Consider the following 14,665-nt stretch of genomic DNA (forward strand, 5'->3'; position numbering starts at 1 on the left):
AATTCAAAGGCACCACCACCTCATTTTCTTCATCACTACTATCACCACCACCACCACTATACCTCCATTATCATCTTCTTCACATAAAGTAACAACAAGAACAACAACAATAATAATAGAAAAAGCAAATTATCTGAGACCACCGCATCACCACCGGCGAATACCAAGCTGTCCCCCCTCATCCGATTTCCACTCTTCTTTTTCTCTCTCGCCCCTTCTTAGCTCCTCTGCGTAACCACCGCCGCGGCACTCAATAGTCTCTGGCGCCGTCAAGTCCCACCCAACCTCCACTCGCCGCCACCACATCCTTTCCCCCTTTCTTTCCTCCTCCACCCTTTCCCTCGCTCTTTCTTCTTTTTCCCCTTGCCTCACCTCTGCGAGCCGAGGACCACCGTCGCCTTCTGTTTTCGCCGCCTTTTACAATCCTAGAGCCGCTGTCACTGACTGATCGCTACCGCTACCCCAACCCGTTCCAGCTAGCCCTCCATCTCTCGCTGACACAGAGCTCCAGTCCCTATCCAGTTCGTGGTTCCACCCGTTCTTCTCCAGGCTACCAACCTAGAGACCACTAAACCTACATCACACAACCATTCGAAGAATTAAAAGAGAGAGAAGCAAAATATAGAAGGAAAGAGAGAGAAAGAGAGAGAGGAAGGAGTTGGCAGAGTTGACAGACTCTGGTGGCGACGACGAGTTCAGAAAATGGAAAGAGAGAGAGGATAGGGTTAGGGTTAGTGGTGGTGGTGGTGGGAAAAAGATGATGCAGATGATGATAAGGATAATTTGGGGTTTTTATGTGATTTTTTAGTGTTTTGATATTTTTGTTATATAGAACTTATGTTTTATGAGTACAAATGGTAATTTCCTTTTTAATGGGTAGAGATGTCAGCGTCTTCAACTTTGTGGATAGAAATAGTAGTTTACTCGTGTTTTTATTATAGGTATCGAATTCAGTTTGGCACAATCAGTCAAATCAAAAACCTCAGTCACCGAATTAGATTTGGATCATCATTTAAACTGATTAAATAATTAATTCGGTCAAATTAATTTAAACTGAATGAATCGATTCGATAAAATCCAATCAAATTTATTATTTGTCATATATGATTTTTTATAATATATTACATAAATAAATTTAAATTATATTTATAAATTATGAAAAAATATTTTTTATTAATTATTATAATTTTAAATTCTATAATTATCATTTTTATTTTTCTTATAAATACTTTAAGAATATAATAAATTAATTAATTAATGAGTTATTAAAATTTAAAAATAATAATTAATTAAAATTAAAAAATAAACATTTATTATAAAAAAATTTATATAATTATTTAATTATGATTAACTCAATAATTTAATCTATAACTTAACGATTAAACTAATATCTTGGTGATCTAATTCAATTAGGATTCAATTATGATAACTATGACTATGATTTTTTTTTACATGTCTCCCTGTGTTTTGTTGTTGTTGTTGTTGTTGTTGTTGTTGTTGTTGTTGTTGTTGTTGTAGTAGGAGGGTTGGGTCCACCCTGCTCTTATCTCGTCTGATCTCTCTGCCCTTTGGGGGCACTTGCGCCGGTGGCGGAGGAAATCTTGAAGGCAGTAATGGATTTTTCCACCCAATCTTGCTCTGACAAATATCACATGAAATGTGGGGTCTCTTTGGGACTTTATCTAACTAAAGTAGTAAAATTCTCAAGTCAAATTAAGCACATGAAGAGCTTTACGGTCAAATATTTATTTCAAAAGCTATCGCAATATATAACCTTTGGAAAAACTTGGTTCATGCATCAACAACTGAACTAGCATTCAACCAATCCCTCTACCCCTAAGTGGTCCCTACCTTATTTTCAGCCGTTGATCTTAATTGCTTGAAGCCTTTGACCTTTAACCAATGGTAGAGATGAATAGGAGAAGCAGAAACCCTTCCTTTAATGGTATATTACCCAACCCCACACATCATGGGCGGTCTCGGTGATAATAATTAATATAAATATAAAAAATAGTAAAATAAAATAATCAATCATAAATAATTTTATAGTTCTCCTTATATTAGATATTTCCTTTACCTTTCCAAAGATAAAATATTGTAAGAAGTTTCCAGTTGACGATTAGTAAAATTCATGTATATTTGATTGATAATCATTCTTAAGTTTTAAATTAACTTTTCAGGGGAATTAAACACACTAAATTTAATATTTTATTAATGTTTATTTTGTATTTACATATTGAACTATCAATAAATATTTATTCTTGCAAATTTCACAGATATCTTTACTTTTAGAAAAATAAGGAGGTTGTTGCTATTTTAATTTGAAATAAATCACTCATCTTTTTTTATTTGCACACTAATTAATAAACTCAAAATTAGGACTCGGTTATCAAAATGTTTCTTTTACTGCAATAATCTTATTTATGTACTAAATATTAACATATAGTTAATTAAATAGAGTGATGAATTAGTCTTTGACCTATTGAGTTGGGGGATATCGTGAAAAATAAATATATAGTTAATTAATAGAAAAAAATTGAGAATTAATTTTTGGTTAACATTTCTCTTCCTCATTAATTTTTTCTCTCTATAATAACATTTATTAAAACACTTATTTTTGCGCATGTATTATTTCTTCTCTTGTTGTGGTAAAGAAAAATTGTTTTTCTAACAAAATCAATAAATAATATAGTTTTTTTTTTGGTGACTAATAAATAATATAGTTTAAATGCGTTTAACATTATATGAACGAAAAAAAACAATAAATATATGATAATAAAATGTGAGAATAATACATATATGTTAAAATAATATTTTAAAAAAACCAACAATTATCACTCTCAGTGTTGTTCAGAACTAAAATATACATATATAAAAATGTTTTAAAACAGCAATAAATAAATGTTGATGACACTTAAAATAATAAAATAAAAAAATTATTTATGAATGAATATATGTAATTATATTTATCCAATTATCAAAACTAAATGAAAAATGTTAATTAATACACCTTGATATTAAAATAGATAATTATTTTAAAGCGTCAAATTTTTATACGATAAGCATAAATAACAATGACAACATAAAATAAAAAATATAAAAATGTTAGTTTTATATGAAAGAGACAATATATTTAATATATATTAAAAAAATAAAAATTCATATAAAATTATTTAATAATTTTTAAATATAATGGCAAGTAATTTAAAAAAAATTTGAATACACAGAATGCAATTTGAATAGGATTATTTTATAATAAAATAAAAAAATTATTATTTCTCCAAACATGATTTTTGCACTTTAATTTTTAAATATGGTTTTTTTTTATATATTGAAGCAAGTTCATTGGAGCCTCAGGCGAATTTTATAAAAATTGGCAAGTTCGCCTTATTCCCGACGAACTCCATTCAAGTTTTTTTAAATACGTATTTTTAATTCATTTCATCATATAGAAAATAATATATTAATCTACAAATAATATATAGGAATACATAAAAATATACGGACAATAAACATGACTTCTTCAAAAAAATTTTTAATTATAAATTAAAAAAATAAGTCATATTTAATGATAACTATTGTGATTGTCTCTAAAATTATATAGGTATACCAGAATAAATCATATTTAACAAGAATTTTTTAATTATAATTTAAAAAAATAATGGCTGTCATTATTAAATATGATTTATTTTTTAATTTATAATTAAAAAATGTAGATTTTTATACTATTTTTTAGATAATAATATAAATTAAAAGTGCGTATTTTAAAAAATTTGAGTGAAATTTGTCGAGTGTGATGAATTCGTCCAAATAAAAAAAATCGTATTTAAAAAATTAAAATTTATAAATAATAATTTTTTTATTTTATTATTGAAAAAAAAAACCAATTTGAATAGATACGAGTGACAAGTTGCTATAAAGAGGTGTTCCCACTTACAATAACACCACTGGATATTATTGTTGTTTTTAGTCGGTTGTTATTGCAGAGATAATAATCGACCAACCAACTTACACCTATCCTCTGCACTTTTCTGCACACTCAGTCCCATTCTTTTGTATTCATTCATTCTTTTCATATCTTTTTCTTTTTTCTCCTTCTCTCTCTCTCATACAAATCCCCCTTCAATTCAATTCCAAATCTCTTTTATTTCCATCCCTCCCTCTCGTCTTCCATGGACACAATGATGATGCAAGTAGAAAGGTTACCTGAATTCTCCCAATCCTTTTACACCTCCATTCCCAATCAAGGAACCGACTTCTCCGGTGCCCAAACCATATTCAACGCACCACCAGCACCGCCGTGTTTGATTGATCCACCGCCCTCCAACAACGTCAACTTCCCCATCCAACACCAACCGATTGCATTCAGGAACCCTTACCATTGTTCTTCCTCATCGTCGGCGGAGAAGAAGAGTTCAATGGCGGCAATGAGGGAAATGATATTCCGAATAGCGGTTATGCAGCCGGTCCACATAGACCCGGAATCCGTAAAGGCGCCGAAGCGTAGGAACGTGAAGATCTCGAAGGATCCGCAGAGCGTGGCGGCGAGGCACCGGAGAGAAAGGATAAGCGAGAAGATAAGGATCTTGCAGCGGTTGGTGCCAGGTGGCACCAAAATGGACACTGCTTCTATGTTGGATGAGGCTGTGCACTACGTGAAGTTCTTGAAGAAGCAGGTGCAGACGCTGGAACAAGCAGAAGCAAGTAGAATAACAAGAACCCTTGGTGTTGGGTTTTCTTCTTCTAATAACAGTGGCAATCATGTGAATTACGATGCTTTTTCTTTCAAGGGTAGTAGTAGTAGTTGCCAACAACTTTGTCATAATATTGTGGGTTCTACTTCTTCTTCCAAGTTACTCAGCTGAGTTATTTTATTAATATTATTATTATTGTTATTATTATTTAAAAAGATTAATGCTAAAGGAATGTATTTTTCTCTGTGGCAATGTAGTTTTGATTGGTGCATGGTTTGGTGGATCATGTGAATGCGATATTGTTTCGATAACATGTTGCTGCGCCTGCTGCCGTTACAATATTAATTATCGCCAACTCTATTATTTCTGACGCTTTGTTTTTTTTTCCCAATATATATAATATTTTATTGTTTGATCATTATTATAAAAGAAAAATAATTTGAATGCATTCATATTTTATAAGATATTTTAATTTACACTCATTTAATGCATTTAAATCATTATTGAATTTTAAAAACACTTATTGAATTAATGTAATAATATATGACATATAAAATTTTTTTGCAATAATATTATATAAAAATTAAATGAAATTTTAACAAAACTAAATTAACAAATATTTCAATAAACAAATACATAAACACTTAAATAAAGTAGCCATTTAAAAAATATTCAAATAATATTTTTAAATTTCAAACGTAATGGATCAGTCTATTCTCTATTTATTTTTTTTTTAATCCAATCTCCATTGCACATACTCTCACATATATTATATATTTATCTAAATTAAAGTCCAAATATAGATAAAATGATGGAAAAGAGAAATGCTTATGTACAATGCTCCATCGAATAGGGTTGTTTATTCTATTCGTTATGAATAAGATAGGACAAATAAAATTTATTTGCAGGTGGAGTAGGATCGAGTACAAATTAATATATTTTATCTATATTTTTAATATATTATATAATATATATTATAAATTATATGTATAACTAAAAAAAGTGGATATTGAACTTATAATTTTTTTTATTGCAAAAATTTAAAATAATTATTAAGTTAATCATTTAAATTATTAATTTAGTATTTTGTTATTTAAAGAGTAATGTTATAAAAATTTAAAATTAGAAAAAAAATTATAAGATATTTATTTTTATTTGTGTTATTTTAATTCTATTAAAAATTTGATGATTATATTATTTATAATTTTATATATATTAATTTTTTTTAAGATTTTATTGTTTTTTATTTTAATTTAAATTTAATTTTTTATTTTATTAATTTATATGAAATAGAAAATAATTAAATTTTATATTTATTTAAAAATTTTAATTTTCTTCTAGATGGAATACAAGTAGGTAGGGTTAAGAATTTTAAAATATAGATAAATTTAAGATTAAAAAATTTTTAACTTGTAGGTAAAATAAAGTTAAATTAAAAAAATTAATTCATAAATAAGATTAAAGTAGAATCATCCAAATTCTACTCTATCCTCTTCATTTTCAATCTTATTTATTATGTGTATTCTATCAAATTTAAAAGTACTATAACTCAATACATAGTCAATCAAAATAGCGACAGCACTAATTAATGTAAGCAATAATTTTATAGAAAACGGCATATATAGATATATTCAGCTAATCTTTTTTCAAAAAAAAAATAAAATAATATATATAGTGACTATTTTATTTTTAACAGTAATAAAAGTAATCGTTAATATATTTATCAATAATTAGACATTAATTATTTTATATTTTGTCGCTAAAAGATTTTAACAACAATTATACAATTATCAATAATTTTTTTAATAATCATAAAAATATATAATTGACATTATAACATATAATAATAAAAAAATATAAATTAAATAATATATATATATATATATATAATAACTATTATGGTGTTATCATAAAAAATGTTACCACTAAAAATTATTTTTGTAGTTATCTTTGCAAGATCCATCCTCATTCCCTCATTATACATTAATCGATAATTGGCTACCTAGCATTTTTTTTTCTTTTTGCCATTTTACGTACCTAATTATTTTATCTTCTGGGAATCTAATTAAACGGATGAGTTTACGAGGTCGTTATTGGGTTCGCCCTATGATATTAGGTTAAATTTAAAGAAAAAAAAAATACATTTGATCATCTAATATTTATATTTTTTGATACGACTTTTCCTTAAATTCTGAGAACAATGCGGGATGCATTGCATTGATCACCCTTTCAAAACATTGTTCCTTTAGAACTAACCTTTTAACCATCAATTTAGCAACAAAATAGTGAATAAGTTAGGATTAAGAATGTTCTTGTTTGATAAGTCTCTTCCTATTGTATAGTTCGTCCAGTCTGATTTTAGCTTGTTGTATTCCGAGTAGATGAGATATACGTCAGTTCAATAAAAAAATAAAAGATATAGTGTGTACATATATGTAAAAATAAAAAATATTCTGAGGTTTAAATTAGTTTTAATGTACTATAAAATTAGTATTTTTAATATTTTTTTTTTCATTTATTTAGAGGATCTCTTATAAATAGGGTTGGTAATATGCATTTTATCTGTGGATATTCAATCTGACAACTCAATCGAATAGAGTTATTAATTTAATCCGTAATGGATAGAATAGGATGTAAGTAAGGTTCTCATGCGGATTGGGTAGAGTACGGGTTAAACCTCAATCCTACCCAACCAACTCGCACCCTATATATATAAATGTTATATACTTATATAAAACAAAAATATTATTTGTATTTCAAAATCAACCACCAATGTATTTGTGTATAAATACATGTGTGGTTTAATTTATTTTTAATGTGTATTTGTATTCCAATATGCATTTTATATTGGTAGTTGACTGTAGTGGTTGATTTTGATTTTAGTGTACACGTATCATAGTGTATATAAAAATATGTTTTAAATAGATATTGAACCAAAGATCTCTCGCTAAATACAAAAAATCATTGGTCACTAAAAAATTATTATTTAATAATTTAATATTATTTCTATAAAAATTAATTCTATCTTAAATTATCATTAAATTATATAATAATATTACATTTTTATATATTCTATAAATTAAAAATAGATATAATTAATATTTAAACCCACAAATAAAATTTAAACTATACCCTACTCTAATTATTTTCACCCTGCATATAACGAGTTTCTAATTTCAAGACTGTTGTCTAGGTGAATCAGTCACAAATCAAATAAAAGCTACTCAAATAAAGATGCTAAAAACATCTTTTTATAAATTTTTATAAAGATGTTTTTTAATAATTAAAATTTAACACATATAATCGATTAAATTGTGTTATTTTAGTTAAAATTAGACTAGATAAATTAATTTGACCGAAAAATAGTAAATCAAATCTTGAACTGATCTAAATTAATATTATTTTTTATAGAAAATAACTACAATACCCTATTATAGAAAATGACTAAGATACTTCTATTATATTTATATATATTAATTTTAAAAATCCTAAATTTTAGTATTTTATTTTTCTATCGTAGGATTAGAATTTAAAATTTTTAAAATTAATATATATATATAAGTATTTTAATCATTCTCTATAATAAAGATATTGTAGTTATTTTTTATTAAAAAATAAAATTAATTTAGACTAATTTAAGATTAATTCATCATTTTTTTAATTAAATTAATTTATTTAGCCTAATTTTAATAAAAATAATATGATTTAATTGGTTATATAAGTCAAATTTTAGTTACTGAAAAATATTTAAAAAAAAAAAATAAACGTCTTTATCGTGGCTTTCCAAATCAAATAGCTAGTAAATAATTATAAAAAAGAAATTAAATTCATAAAAACGTTCTCAAGCAATAACTTCCAAGATATAGGTCGGTTTCGGCCGACTTATATAATACACGGATCACAGCTTCCAACGTTAAGTTGATGAATTCTGCAAGTAAATCAGGTTAAGCTTAAAATAAAACAATAAACGAATAAGATATAACTCGTTTGTTAGTAGCCTCCAAGTTCAAGTGGTATCTCTGGCAAGAATGCAATCATTTAAGCTTGTCATCGTGGGACGTGAGAGTGGCAGTTGCCATAAATAATAATAAGGGTAGATTGCGAGAATTTTTATATGTATAGCTCTGTATTGATAGAATTAAATATAAATTTTTTTTTTTCACTCAGTTAACCTAGATAAATTGTGCTCGATCACAATTACATCTGAATTCATAGGCTTTTGTGAGAGCTTTATTTTGAAATCTTAATAACACCTTAGTCAAGTCTCTGTTTTTTACTATATCAAACAAAAACGGTTCATAGAGATATATGGATCAACCTCAACATACAGCAATCCTAGGCAACCCATTTTCGCTTTATATAAATCTTCATTTAAATACTTTAAAAAATATTCTTTAAAATGCAAAGCGTAGTAGAAGAATATCCATTATAGATTTCCTAATAAAAAATGTTACTTGATGGATTATTAGTCGTCCCTGAATTGCTGAAGTGGGATATAGATAGTGAAGCAGTCAAAAGATCACATAGGTAGAATTTTTTTAAGGTTAAAGTATTCTATTAATTTTTATAATTTTTTTAAATTTATAATAAAGTCTCTCTATATTAACTTATTTTTATCAGTAAATTGCAAAAATATTTTCATTCATTTTATATCACTAATAAATATGTTGTGCCTCAATATATTCAATTAAGTTAAACATTTTGAAACGACAATAATATAATTATACAGTTTAAAATGGTATAAGAACCTAATTAAAAACTTTTAAAATATAAAAGTTCAATTACAAATTTTATAAAATTATTGGGACTAATAAAATATAATTTGAGTTTCTCTTAAATAATATTGCCAAGAGAGAGTATTATTCTGCTTAAAAAGTTACCAATGTGGTTCCATTTGCAGGCAAAAAAGCCCCCACTCTAAGTTCAGCGAACTTGAAGGCATATTTTAAAAGAAGAACTATATTCGAAATCTTATTTGTGTAACAATATGCAACAAGCTAAGAAAATGATATAATTTTTTTTTTTGTTAACAAAAAATTACATACGAATGCTAAGAAAATGCCACTGGGCTTTATTCTATATTATCTTCTCACCTGTCTCTCCTCCACCAGCCATAATACCCATACTTGTTTTAATTTAGAAGTGGAATTAAATTAAAGTGGTCAAAGAACGTAGTTGGTTGCCTCCTCCAGCAAGGTCGAAAACTTTAGATGTTCATGTCTGAAGGATCATGCTATATGCTTCGTAAACACACTTTTAAATTAAATTGCGGCCTTAATTTTGTGGTTGCAGTTACAGTAGGATCGCATCAGATTGTATCAAACTCGCAGTAGTAATGATATAATTCAAGTATCAAACACAAAAATTAATAATAATAATAATTTACTCTAATAATAATAATAATAATAATAATAATAATAAGATTTAGTTAATATATGTTGTAAAAACACATAATAAATTTATTATTAATAAAATTTTTTAAAAATTTTTATTTAATAAATATAAAATAAATATATTAAAAAATTAATTTTTTATATTTTTAATATTTTTTATTTTATAATTTTAACATGTTAGAGCACATGATAGATAAATTTATAATAATAATAATAATAATAGACATTACAAAAATTATAATGTCGGCAATTGCAAATTGCAATAACTGTAATAGTACTAATATATTTATTAATTTATTGTTTTATTAAATAATGTAATAATAATAACGATGAGATAAATATGTGTGATAATAATAAATTATAAATACATTAAAAATGAAAAATTTTCAGGATTTGTTTTAGAAAGCGCAAAATAATTTAATTATCTGCTATTTAATAAGCGGATAATCTCTTTTATCATTATTCTTTTAGGTAATATTTGGTATTGGGTACTAGGAGTGGGATTGAGATTAAAACTCAATATTATATTATTTTGCATCCCTTTAATTAGTACCTCCAAAAAAATAAAGACACAAAGAACTGAAATTTTAAAAACAAAGACTAAAATTTAACTAATAATTTCTTTAAAAAATGTTCTCAATCTAAATTAATAATTCTAAGTTTATTCTTCTTCCATTCTTTTCAACTTCTAAAAATATCATCCTTGTTGCCGTACCCGGTACCCAAGAACACCATCGAAGAGTCAGCTTGAAGCCATTGTCTTGTTGCCGCCGCCAAGACTACCACAACTTCGTAGTCGTACCCACCGCTGTTGTCTTCTATCACCTGACCCACAATACCTCATTTCCCAGCCTTACCCACTCACTCTCCACATTCTCCCCTCCCCCGTCCCCTTTCCTTCACTTGAACACTCACCGCAGTGGTTACAACGACAATCAACGGAGGTTATCACTCCCTTCGTTGGCTCTCCTGCCTCGTCCCCTTGCCATCAGTCTCTGCTTTCTTAGCAGTCCGTACTTTTGCCTCTTCCATCCTGGTTCATTAAATTTTGTGCTTGTGAAGCCTTTTCTTCTCGCATGGCGCCCTACTTTTTTTGTCGGAAACCTATTTCTACTTCTACATCTAGTTCTGCTTCCAAGGTATAGTCCAAACTGTGAGAAGAAAAACAGTGAGAAAAAATGACGAAAGTACATGAATGGAGGTAGGATTAGAAATGAATCAAGCCAACTTGAACTCGACTTGTTAATAGTTCGATAAGTTGAACTCGTGAGCTGATGACTCGAGCTTGAATCTGGAATTGAGCTTATATATTAAATGAGTTGAATTTGAATTTGGATAAGTTCAGCTCATTAGTTCGTGAATTAGTTTGATTATATATATATTAATAACATATCCTATATACATTTAGTTTATACTTTTAATATTATATATATATATATATAATAGTAATATATAATTTTATATACATTAATATTTGTATTTAAAATTTTATAATTATTTTTTATATGATTTTGATGTAGGAAATAAATAAAAAATTAATAATTAATAGATATACAATATATAAAATTATAGATTATGTTCATATTATTTAAGTCAGCTCGTGAGCTCGAGTCAACTCATGAGTTTTCGATAAGCCAAATTTAAGTTTAAAAAATAGGCTCGATTGTTAATGAGTTGAGTCGTGAGATAAGCTCAATTTTTATGAGCTAAACTTAAATTTGATTTAACTCGACTCAACTCGACTCACTTTCAACACTAAATAGAAAGAGGTGACTGAAAAGAGACAATAAAAAATTATTTTATTTTTTTAAATTAATAAAAATAATTTAATAATCTTTTAATTTCTATATTTATCTTAAATAAGATAAAATACGAGATAAGTCTCAAAGTAATCCCTGAAGTTGCATTCAAGCCTCAAAGTAATCCCTAAAGTTAATAATTTCTCAAATTCGTCCCTGAAATTGCACTCCGGAACTCATAGTAGTCCTTGAAGAATTTTTCGTTCGTCGGAATCTTAAAATGACGTCGTTTTGAGAAGTAAAAAAAAGGAACATTGGAAACGACGTAGTTTTGTGTTTATTTAAAAAAAAGTAAAAAAAAAAAGCACGCTAAACCCCACCCCTTTCCCGAGCCTTCCCTTTCCCTTCCCCAACCCTTCTCCTTCCCCTTCCCCAATCTGCCCTTTCCCTTCCCCTTCTCTCCCTCACAAGCAAGCTTTCCTCGACCCTCTCTGTCGCCGGCCTCCATTTTGATATCGCGCCGATCGTCCCTCCCCAACCTAATATTTCATGTTTCCAATCTGCTTCTTCGTATCACCACGAGATCGAGGTGCTCTCCGACCTCGCCATCCAATTTTCACACTTATTTACTGTTTTCAAGCGCTCTGTCAACTGCCTCCAATCCTCCGTCGTCGCCGTCTTTGCTCTCAAGCCCGCCGTACTCGCCAGCGACTCCAAAGTCCACCAACAGCTCCAGAACGAGGCAGGCGCTCCAGGCCACAAACAGAATGTCTCTCATGGCCAGCTCCAGGCGCTCACCATTGTCCCGGCTGACAGCCCCTCTCTATTTGTCGCCGTCTGCTCTCTGTTCTCCTCTCTGTCTCCCTCTGCATCCTTCTTCTCTTCTCTGCGGTAAAGGTGAGTTTTTTTTAATTTTTTTAGTTATTGAATCATTATTGTATAATATTTTGGATGATTATTGCTGCTGATGATTGTGTTTTAATGTAGTTGTTATGGTTGATTTTTTGTTATTTTTTATTCTATAATTGTTGCTATTTAGGTTGATTGATGATAGTTATTTAGATTAATTGATTTTTTCTAATTTTGTTGGTTCTTTTTTGTAATTTTTTGTAATGGTTAGTTTTTTCAATTCTGTTATTTTTGTTAGTTCTGAGTTAAGATGATGTTGTTGTTGCTTCTATGAAATTAAAGAAAAAGAAGAACATCAATAAAAAAGAGAATTGGTGAAGATAAAGATTAGTTTTTTTTTATAAATATAAAACGACGTCGTATTGGGGATTAATTTTTTTTAATAAATACAAACGACGTCGTTTTAGTCCAGTTCTGTTTTTCGATAGCAAGGATGGACGGAAATTATTTCAAGGACTATTATAAGTCCTAAAGTGTAATTTTAAGGACAAATTTAAGAAATTATTAACTTCAGAGATTACTTTAAAATTCAAATGCAACTTCAGAATTATTTTAAGACTTATTTCAAAAATTACTAAAACATAATATTTTATATCAAACATAATATAAAATTTAATTTAATTTTTGTCCCACTCAATTTGAGTCTCTGAATCTCTATCTTTCTTTCAAATATAGGCTTAAATCCTCTCTTTGACGAAGAATAGTCTAGAAGAAGCAATAAAACAAAAAGATGAGATATGGAGAAGCCAAGCCACATGTCTAGTGCGAGTGCAAAACCATGTGAGCTATTCCACTACAGTCCGCAACACACACCAACTGAGATGAGGTTCTATTTTTTTTTATTTATTATGTAATACATATTTATAAGCACTAGAAGGAAAAGACGCAATCTATGGTACATTGTATCTTTTCTAATATATAAACACTGTCACCATCACCAATAAAATTCTTTCTAAAGATAATCACAATCTTTTAAATAGAAATACAAAAGGATAATACAAAAATTTATTTTCAAGAAAAATATAAAATAATTTAAAAGTAAGAACACAATGATTTTAATAAAATAAATAAAAAATACAAAAAATTATTATTGATGATAAACACAAAAATTAGAATGATAAATACTGCACAAAACTTAAAAAACCACGTGGAGGGTAAATAACACAACTTAATAAACGTATAGTTTGATAAAATTTTAAATTTAAGTTGAAAATTAAACAACAAACAACGACAAACTATCAATCTCTAAAAACATAGATATCTCCTTACTAATAATTACTGAAACCTCCCTTTAGTTGTTCTTTCTATATTTGGCCCATATCTCCTTAATATAGTATTTTGAGTTCATAAGTTTCGACTCTTCTGACATTATTCTGTACCCTATAATTCCATGTTTTTTTTTTAAATTATAGATTTTATAAATAAATATAAAAAAATGTATATGATGCAACAACAAAAACAAATAATATAACGTAAAAGGGATTAAATATTTATAATTTCAGATAAATTTTATGCGACTAATAAAAATTATAAGTGGACAAACAAAAATATGAAAAAGATTTTAGAGAAAAAATTACACACATAAAAATAGATGAGTAGTTAAATTAATTATTTTTTGAATAAATTTACTGTTTTAAATTTAAAAAGAAAAGAATCATCAATTCAATTGTAAACTTAGCAAAGCTATGAAAAAGGAATTTCAAAATAAAAGAATGATTATTTGAAAAACATAAAAATATTTTTAACTAAAAAGTAAAAAATATATCTAAAAGATATTTTATTTAATCGGATTGAGTACTGTTAATTGTCAAGGAAATGAAAATAATAAAGTTAAATGAAGTTATTATAACATATAAAAATATTAAAAAAAAGGAAGAGAGAAGAATAGAAGATTCAACACGAGAGATGTTGTATTACCATCATATATAAA

General features: G+C 27.5%; 1 protein-coding gene across 1 annotated transcript; it reads left to right on the plus strand.

The window, feature by feature from the left end:
• Nucleotides 1-3,846: 3,846 nt before the first annotated feature.
• LOC112798664 (transcription factor HEC1) lies at nt 3,847-4,946 on the plus strand. The gene has a single exon (XM_025841633.3). It carries the CDS (start codon nt 4,173-4,175, stop codon nt 4,863-4,865), a length of 693 nt encoding a protein of 230 aa, XP_025697418.1. The 5' UTR covers nt 3,847-4,172; the 3' UTR covers nt 4,866-4,946.
• Nucleotides 4,947-14,665: the final 9,719 nt, after the last annotated feature.

Source organism: Arachis hypogaea, chromosome 1 (assembly GCF_003086295.3).
Source record: "Arachis hypogaea cultivar Tifrunner chromosome 1, arahy.Tifrunner.gnm2.J5K5, whole genome shotgun sequence".
Classification (NCBI taxonomy): Eukaryota; Viridiplantae; Streptophyta; class Magnoliopsida; order Fabales; family Fabaceae; genus Arachis; species Arachis hypogaea.

Coding starts and splice junctions, on each gene's coding strand:
- LOC112798664 (XM_025841633.3), top strand. CDS start 4,173: ATGGACACAATGATGATGCAAGTAGAAAGGTTACCTGAATTCTCCCAA.